This window comes from Protobothrops mucrosquamatus, unplaced genomic scaffold, assembly GCF_001527695.2.
Source record: "Protobothrops mucrosquamatus isolate PMUCROS unplaced genomic scaffold, P.Mucros_1.0 scaffold2289, whole genome shotgun sequence".
Classification (NCBI taxonomy): Eukaryota; Metazoa; Chordata; class Lepidosauria; order Squamata; family Viperidae; genus Protobothrops; species Protobothrops mucrosquamatus.
In genome coordinates, this window is record NW_015388376.1 from 122,438 (window position 1) to 132,632 (window position 10,195).

The window sequence follows — 10,195 nt, forward strand, 5'->3', positions numbered from 1 at the left end:
ATTAAGTCAGACAATTATATAATGTAGATCACCAACAGATACACCGCATTCTTTCTAAACCATTATGGAATTACGGCTTATTTATTCAGTGAAGCTCAAGTTCCATCTTTCTAAGCATTTCTTTCTCTCCATTTTAAGATTCAAAGATTATAAAATGTTTCTTTTCAGGCCCAGCCCAAGAGCAACATCGAACAATTCAGTTAAAGTTCAGTTTTGCTCATACCACATAAATAAAATCTTGCCAGACTAAGCCGCTACTACTCTCACCATAACATATATACCCTGAGAGATTCTAGGAAGTGGCTATCCTAAACGTCTTCCTCTGTTTCCTATTCAGCTCTGGACTATGCTGTCTCTTGTCTTACCCCCTCCTTGGAATACGCTCCTCCCTCCTTCCTGGGAAATGGCTGCTTCAATGTTGTCCATTATACCCCCTTTGTAGATACATTTCATCACATTCAATATGAGTCAACTTCTATTTCCTACTGACTTCTAATACCATTTAAAAAAAATTGAAAGATCTAAACAACCTTTTAGACATCTTGGCTTACATAGCAGATACATCTAATTTCAAGAATACGGCCCCAGGGGAATATTTTACATTTATATTACTCAGCATTTTTTCAGATGTCATTGTTGTTCTATGATATATGAAAAATACATTTCTGATTACTAAATATCTGTGTTTATTTAATGCTCCCACTTACCTGGAGACGTCGAAAAACTCCTGATTTCTGACTTCCAAATCCATAGGTATTTGATGGACACAAGGAATCCTCCATGTTATCTTTTTGAAGAGTTTGTTCTATTTCCCAGTCAAATTCCTCCTCCTCCTCCTCTTCCATGTTCTCCTCATCTGGAGCACCTGAACAAGCATTGCCATCAAAAGTTACAGCAATATCAAACTTTTGTACCATTTAGAATGTATTGTATGAAATTCCACCTAAAATATCTTTATTGAATTAACAATTCTCTTAAAACATTCCAAAAGAATCAGGATATGATTTACACTGGTTTTTTTAGATTAAGCCCATAAGCTCAGGATCAAGATTTCAGCCACTGCCAAAATAAATCAATGTAAAAAATAAAAGAAACCAGCCAGTCAACTCAAAAAAACTTCATAGTAACTCAAAAAGACATGATGAAAAAGCTCACAACTTACCAGATTTATATGATCTGGCTAATATTTCTCTTCCTGATAACTTTTAAATTACAGAACAAAAATTCTACATGTGAAACTATAAGGACCTTGTCTTAAAGTCCAGTTTAAAGTCCATTCTGAGGACAGGCTTTCCCCAATCCCTTGATTTACCCCATCCTCAGCCTTTCTAAAAGACTGGCTGCCAAACATAATTGTGAGAGACTTCCTGGCTTTTAAATCTCCTTATGGATACTTATGGCTGATTGTTAGGCTAACTGTATTTTAGCCTGGGATGCCTGTATGATTCAGTGTTTTTAGCTGTTTTTAATGTTCTTCCTAGTTTTCTACATTGCCCAGTGTCCATAGACTTTGGGTGACCAATACATTATCCTATTACCTATTCCTTATCTTCTTATGACTATAACTTTTTTGCTTGTATCTTATGATTTATATTGTTTTATTCAGTATCCTAGTATGATTTATTTAGTATCCTATGACCATCACTGGGTGTTGTATCTTGTGATTTATGATGAATGCATTTTATGATTATAATCACGAGTTATTACTTGTTGCTTGTATGTACACTGAGAGCTTATGCACGAAACAAATTCCTTGTGTGTCCAATCACACTTGGTCAATAAAAAAATCTGTTCTGTTCTATTCTATATATTTTTTTAAAAAAAGAGTTCCTAAACCACTAATGTTGTTTACTTGGGTTTAGAATAATGTCATGTGTCAACTGATATGCTAACAAATTAACAAATAATGGTGAAATCAAACCATGGCTTAGTAGATGTGCAATTTTAACCTCTCACAATTCTCCACCAACTTGTTGGAAAGCTATTTCCAAGGACAGTTTATTGTATTAGTTTTAGCTTCACGTTTCTCAAAAAGAGCAAAGCGATATCCTGAATTTAGTTCACAGATGGAAGATATTCAGTAACCAGAACTGTAGAGATAGCAACAGAAAAGGATCACAATTCAGTAGTAGAGCAGATTTGAAAGATTTCAAGCTCAGCTCTTAATATCTCTAGGTAGAAGTGGGAAATATGACTCCAAGAAACCATGGAGAGAAGGTAGGACAGAGTGTGAAGCAGGAATCTGTCTTATTTTACTTAACATCCAATCCATAATAGAATTTATCACTTTATTCAATAAAATGAGAAAATAAACAATTTCTTTAGATGCTAAAAGGCATCTTCCAATAGATTCATCAGCTAGCATTACCATTTTATTCAAATCATTAAAAGTTAACTTACAAGACATCCTTACCTCCAATGCATGTTACACAGAGAAACAAGAGCCCGCAAACCATTTTTTAAAAATAAAATCATACAAACCCATCTCTTCCACTAAAGGTTTAGCTGACCGGGATTTCTTTGGTGCTAACAGAGCTGTCAACATATCTAGGCCATCAAATTTTTCTCCAGGAGTCTCTTTGGGAAGGTGGATTGTAAATATCCCTGGAAATAAAAGGATTTAATCGGCCAAAGGCATTTTTTTTTCAAAATGCTTCAGTTAGCTTTCTTATGTATCTACTCCTTAAATGTATATCTTGCCTTTCATTCAGGAGCACAAGGCTGCATTCATAATGTCCCCTCCTCTGCTTTTTCCATTTTCTATAGAAGTGTGCATCAGGGAAAATGGGATTGGATTACTTCTTACATTACCACACATTCCTTCAAAACCTACATTAGAGGTCTGAGGAATCCCTGAAGGCAAATTCTAATCAAGTAAAATAGCTGTAGAGATGTGTATGGTAATGAAAAAGCCCAACTGTAAATGTAGGCTTCCATTTACATAATATAAATTAGCTTTTTTTGGATTTGGTACAACAAATAAAACCTTCAACCTGCTTGGCTCAGCTTGGCTCTCTTTCCTTCCATGTGTTAAGGGAAAAATCAGGAAATCTTCTTTCCCTTCATTTATTATTCACCCATGTTCAGAAAAAAGAAGCAAATGGGTGCACCAGCAATTCAAGGTTTTTTTTTTAATAGGGTATGAAGTTATTTTGGCGAAAAGAAATTTGTAACATGGGAATCTTCCTTATCCTCTGCCTAGTGGCCATAAATCATTTTAAATGTGTTGTTTATCTCTATGCAGAAAGGCATTTTAAATCAAGGACCTGCCAGAAACCAAGATGACATGATATAGCTTTGAATTATTGGTGGAATTGGAAGTAAATATATGCTGCTGCAATATATCTATGTATGAAAATATTTGCAAAGCAAACCTGAATCATCATATGATGCTTTCTCTCTTCCGTCTTCTACAACTCTTCCAGGAAGTGTTAATCTGTAAAAGGGAAAAAAAGCAAGTACTTTATTTAATATATATTATTAATATAAGAAAGATGAGCTAGCAATGTTCAGATGTAACAATTTGAAAAATCAAATTACACACTCAACAATGTGAAGCAAGTCCAAATAGTAAGTTATATAAAGAGATGGTAAGCGGAAAAGAGAATATGATTGTGAATGGACAATTACTAATATTACTTTTATCAGGAATGTCTGAATAATCACTATGTCTTTGGTAGAGTTGTGAATGGAACATGCTAAAGTCCCACCAGACTTCAGCTGCTGTTCATTTTTTTGTCTGTTTGCTTGTTCCGTATTTTGATCTACTCAATTCAGGAAGAAAGCTTGTTTTACTTATAAATTCAAGTGCCAAGAGATTCAGGATAACCCATTCAGTTCCAGATAACATTTGTGCATGCTATATAGTACTGCAGAATTAAAAACAACATCCAATGACATAAAAAGCAACTATTATATACATTGGAATTTACTGTACATTTAGTTTTAATGAGCATTACTTCCGTTCCTCAAATGATCCACTGAGTTTCTACTACACACACAAAACATCTCTTTAAGAGGACAAGAATCATAGAGACTGAGTGTTAAATATTATGTTTCAACATATACACAGATGTTAAGTATCTTATTGTTACAAAGTCTGAATCTGTGTTTGAGTTTGTGTGAGTGGTGGGATTCAGCCGGTTCGCACCACTTCGGCAGAACCGTTAGCTAATTTTTTGTTGCCCAGGCCCAGAATGGACTTCCGGAAGCGGCATCCACACAGAGAACCGATTGTTCACATATTTGAATCCCACCACTGGTTTGTGTGTGTGCATGCATTTTAAAATCATAAACTAAAGTGCTCTGGGACTTTAGGCTTTAAATAAACAGGCACCTGCTACATAACACTCCAGACTTAACAATTGTTGATAAGACAAAAAAGTCTGGATAGTGGCAGAATAGAAGCAGAATGGGGATAGCAGAAGAGAAGAGAAAGAAATGGAGAAAATCACAAAGTACAAAGACCCAAAGGAGACCATCTGTGGCAAAAGAAAGCAAAGACAGCAACAGTAGTAAATAGATGCTTTGAGTACAATTCCAAAACATCTGGAGAACCAGTCAACTGAAAAAGGCAACTTTACTTGGAGCAGCTTACATCCTGCAATACCTTTAACNCCTTTAACACCATTAAACAACATCAGCTGCCTATCCCAGGTTCTTGGGAATGATTCAGTAGATGGATTAAAAATGCCAAATCCAGTCTAAACTGACTGTGCGATGTACCATAATTATAATTTCAGGGTGAGTTAGTAGATAAATATCTTTCAACTTCCTAGTTTAGGGCTGTGAGAAGTTGACTGGACCCAAATCACCAAGCCAGCTTCCAAGCCTAGGGAAGGACTAGTTGCAGGATTTCTTTACTCTCAGCCCAGCAACTTAATTACTGTACCATATTCACACATTTCCTCTTGCATGTGTACATGCATCTGGGCATATATATGCAAAGAAATTTCTCCATATAAATAGTTACCTATAGCAACCAAACACTGTTTCAATTCAAAGTTATGTCACAGAAGATTCAAAATTATTCCATTTTCTCTCCTATGCAGGAGATAAAGAAATGTAACGCTTTTTTGTATGCTGATTAAACCATTTCCAGTTTGCATGATATATTGTGATGTGAACAAACCATGTTTAAGCTCAGAGCAACTTTGCTTGATAGCAGTTAGCAATCTATGAGCTTCAGTTCTACATTTTTAGAAAAAATAGCACTAATACTCACAAAAATAATTTACTAAACTAAATATGTAAAATTAAGTTCAGAGATTAGATGAGATTAGATGAAAACTAACACTGCTTACCTGAGAAAGTAAGGTTTTGCATAAAAACGAAACAAATTCCCTTCAAAATAGATGTCAAATTCTGAAACTCGTGCATAAGGTACTTTGATAATTATTGTGAGAAAATCTGGATCTTGACTCAGTTCAAATACTGGAGTTATCATGATGAATATCAGAAAAAACAATACCACCACCTATAAAACAGTCACAAAAGCAAACAAATTATTATTCTTGGGACATGTGTATCAATAGCATTTGAACACCTGAAAATGATAACTAAAGATTTCTAATAAAGTATTTGCAGTTAACTGAAAGGTATTCATTATAATCAAAGAAAACCTATTTGTGGGGTGAGATTAAAAACATGCTTCCTATATTTGCTTATAGTATGTTACTTAAACAATATATTTAATTTTATACTTTACCATTCTTCAATTAAGGGAGGTGCGATAAGTTCCTGAATAATCCTTTTTCAGAACATCCAGATTAAGTTAGCTGCATAAAAGTCTAAGTTTGTTTTTACTTCTTGGAAATCTACAAATTCGGGGAATACCTATTATAATGGATCCAGATTTTTTTATTCAGCAGGTAGCAGTATTTTGCAAACTGTTCTACTCAAAGGAATCCTGAAAAGGATTAATTTTTGTTGTTGCTAGTGTAATAGCTCCTTCTGTCTGCAGTCTCAGCATTGTTACGGGTTAAAAACTCAGGTCTCCAGCATAATGCCTGAGAATGTCAATGCATCTTGCCATTTGCAAGGTGTCTGGTCCCTCTTGACAATTACATCTTCTCAAATTATTTTAATTTTAGAAACAAAGAAACTGTCACCCTACAAAGGAAAATGCCAGCCTCAAGCATCATCTTTATTTGCAGGAATCTCAATCCCATATGCCAGCTGCATTTTTTTTCCTTTTTCTATTTTTTTTAATATTCAGCAAAGAAAACACACACAGAAACAATGCAACAGTGATCATATAAACCCAAAATACACTTATACATGTGTAATAGTGGTAAAAAATAAACAGAAGCTTTAAAAAGTCATATATAGGTAGTCCTCATTCCTCTGTGACCTTTCAAAGTTACAATGGCACTGAAAAAATGACTTACAACCAGTCCTTGCACTTATGACCGTCATAGCATCCCCACAAATCAAAATCTGTGTGCTTGGTAATCAGCATGTATTTATGATAGTTGCAAAATTTTGGGGTCTTGTGTCCTTCCCAGCTGGCTTCTCACAAGTAAATGGGGTAAGCTGGATTCATTTAACATCCATGTGGTTAAGGATTAACCAGTTATGGCAAAGAAAGTCATAGAATTGGGCAGGATTCACTTAATAACTATCTTGTTTAGTAATGAAAGTGCCTGTTGCAATTATGGTTGTAAGTCAAGGATTACTGTATACTGTTAAACTGAAGAATACTTAAATATTTAAGAAGCTCTAAAATCCATAATTTGTATTAGACAATTGTCTCAGCCGGCTGCCGTAACACTGTCATTTAGTATTGCATAGCAGACTTTTACCTAGAAATTATCCTGTGTTATCAGTGAGTTACAGATCTATAAACAACATATGTCAACTGTACCCACAGCTATATTGTTTAGTATCACAAAACCATTTTCTCCCTAGAAATGATGAGAAGACACCTTCCTAAATAAAGGAAGGTAATCTCAAAACACACAGATGATATATGCTACATCACCCCTTCTTCTTCAAAACATTAAATCTGCTAGCTTAAACATATTATAGCAATGTTACAATGGCACTTAAAAGTTTGTGAACCCTAACCCTTTTGAATATTCAATATTTCTGCATAAATAAATATAATCTAAAATATGATGGGTCTTTCACACAAGTCCCAAAACTATATAAAGAGAAACCAATTACATAAATGAGGCAAAAACATTACACTTGTTTATTTACTGAGGAAAATGATCCAAAGGTACATATTTGTGTGTGGAAAAAGTATATGAACTTTCGCTTTCAGGAACTGGTGACCTCTTCCCCCATACTCAACAGCAATAATTGCAACTAAACATTTCCAATAACTGTTGATCAGTCCTGCACATCAGCTTTAAGAAATTTTAACCTATATTCCTCCTTACAGCCGAGGGAAGATGGTGAAAATCCTTCCATCAACTTCAGGTTATTCTGTAACGCTTTTATAGAATTATAGTCAGGACATTAACTATGTCATTTGAAAACATTAACTTGGTTCTGCTTTAACCATTATTTTGGTTAATGTGGCTTGTAGTTTTGGATTATTATTTTGCTGCATTACCCACTTTCTCCTGAGTTTTAGTTCATGGACAGACCAATATATCTCAGGCCCATTTTAGCTTGGGCGGATCATGTGCCTCCTATAAAGGAATTTGCCCCAAAACTTGGGGGTTCCTTATAAACATAAGTTTGTACATTTTTGGAAAAAATATACTAACCTTGCTTTGTTAAACACAAGTTTAGCATTCTTTCAAAAGAGTTCTAGACCTCTGTTAAAAAACAAATATAATGCTCACTTCAGACCATTGCTATTCTTGTGCTGCACAGAAAGTTGATTTAACCCTATAAAGAGATCCAGATAAAGGCAACTGCATTCCTGATTCTTATCCTGCTTAGTGGATTACAGATAGTCCTAGGCTTACGACCACAATTGAGCCCAACATTTCTGTTGCTAACCAAGACTGTTAAGTGAGTTTTGCCCCATTTTACAACCTTTTTTGCCACAGTTGTTAAGTGAATCACTGCAGTTGTTAAGTTTGTAACATGATGGCTGTTAAGCGAATCTGGCTTTCCCATTGACTTTGCTTGTCAGAAGGTCGCAAAAAGTGATCACACAATCCTGGGACACTGAAACTGCCATAAATATGAGCCAATTGAGAAGCCTCCAAATTTTGATCAAGTGACCATGGGGACGTCGCAGCAGCAGTCACGTAAAAAACTATTGTTTATTTTTTTCAGAGCTGTTGTAACTTCGCTTGGTCACTAAACAAATGGTTGTAAGTCAAAGATTTATCTGTAATGAGGCATTTCACTTTTCAATTTTACAACTATTTTTAATACTTGAAAAGAAGTGCGGCCCTTTTGCCAACAGACTATTTCTGGTAGTTGCCATCCTCGCTGTTTCCTGGCAGCACCAGGCAAGGCTGGGGCTCACTCATCATTGATTGACTGCCTCCACCCTACACCCCTCTAGCTATCTGGACTGACAAATCACAGCAGAGATCTGGGGTGAAGCAAGAAGGAGGGGATACTTTGTGGGAGAGGAAATGAACCCTTGAGCATCCATCAATCATTTCCACTTATCCAACATTAAAACTGTAGAAACAGCACTATTTGCTAGCCTGGCTATTTAATCATCAATTTAATTTATGCTTATGCACTTTTCTGCAAGGTTTTTTTTTGGGGGGGGGGGAGAGCCAATTTGGTGTAGCGGTTAAGGATCAGGCTAAAAACTGGGAGATCAAGAGTAAAGTCTTGTTTTAGGCACAAAGCCACCTGAGTGACCTTGGGCCAGTCAGTTTCTCTCAGCCCTAAGTAAAAGGCAAATAGCAAACCACACCTGGGGATTTAAAAAAAAACTTTGCAAAAAAAAACCTTGCAGAGATTTGTCCAGGCTGTCTCCAAGAATCAGACCGGAGTGAAGTTTAGGGAAAAAAAAAACCTTCCTGCCAGCTGATAGGCTGGCTGTATCCTCAGTCAATGAAAAATTAACCCTTACTACCTTTGTAAGCCTATTTACACATACACACACATCCTTGCTTCCACGCTCTTCGAGCAGACCTCTGCTCAACCTGGCAACTTCCAGATATGCTGGAGTTCCATCCTATGATTCCCATCCAGGCCAATGGTTGCGGATGGTGAGCTTTGTAGTCGAGCATTTCACAGGAAGGCAGTTATACATGGAAGCTCTGAGCCGCTACCCACCCTGCATTTGGGGTGAAAATGAAAGATTACCGCTATTTATTGCCCCTTTCTCCGGGGGCTGCTCAGCCTTTCACCTCTGCGGCAATTCCTCTCCGCTTCCTACAGCCTTAATCTATACGCTGAGCAATAAGTAAGGAAACAGGAATGCCACAAATGAAACCCCGCGCCAACACTCACCACCCATAGAAGCTCCAGACGCTTCCCACGCGCAGCTTCCCACGTTTCCACGCTTTGCTTCTCCGCCTCCAGCCGTCCGATTCTCTGACGGCGACGAGGCTCCCTACGGGCTACAGCCTACTGCCAATCCAATTGCTCTTCTTCAAATAGGAAGCCGTAAAAGCGAAGAAGGCGGGCTGTTGGGGAGGCGGATCGAAAGATCATTGGAAGAGCTCCTCCAATCAGAAGTGGTTGAGCTAGCACGAAAGTGATACGGATGCTGGAAAAAAAAAAAGAAGAAGAAAAAAACAACGAACGAGCCAGACAGCCAAGGACTCACGTGACAAGATGCCAGGGTGGGACGACTACAGGCGTTCTGGTTCTGCGCGTGCGCCGCATCGGAGCTCGGACATGCTTTCTTCGGTTCTGGTTGTACGAAGAGAGAAACGCGGGGAAATCAGGCTTAGTTTTTGACTAGCTTTGTGGCTGGCTGTTTATTAACCGTTTTACCAAAACGCCTGAGCGATGTAGGCAGGATTGGCTGTTAAAGTTGCTCCCATCTCGCTAATGGCGTTTACGTAATAGAACCTAAGCTGGACTAAATGATTCTTATCTGGGAGGTTTTGCTTGCACGGGGATTCGGAGTTGTTAAGAGTAGTATCAAGAAGTGACTTTGATGTTAAATCTTATTACTGCAGCAAGATTATTAATAGCCGAATGCTGGAAACAAAAAAAACTTGCCTTCAACGGATGAATGGAGAAATAAGGTTTCTAACCTGGCGGAGATGGCAAAAATCTCCGCGTATTTGAAAGATCAATATCAGGAAAGATATAT

General features: G+C 37.1%; 1 protein-coding gene across 1 annotated transcript in view; it reads right to left on the bottom strand.

Annotated features, from left to right (window-relative positions):
- SHQ1 (SHQ1, H/ACA ribonucleoprotein assembly factor) overlaps positions 1-9,436 on the bottom strand; it is an 80,971-nt gene extending 71,535 nt beyond the window's left edge. Inside the window, 5 exon segments of the mRNA XM_015824605.2 lie at positions 708-865; positions 2,482-2,604; positions 3,375-3,436; positions 5,304-5,476; positions 9,382-9,436. Of these exon segments, the coding sequence (XP_015680091.2) occupies positions 708-865; positions 2,482-2,604; positions 3,375-3,436; positions 5,304-5,446 (486 nt within the window). The 5' untranslated portion in view covers positions 5,447-5,476; positions 9,382-9,436.
- Positions 9,437-10,195: the final 759 nt, after the last annotated feature.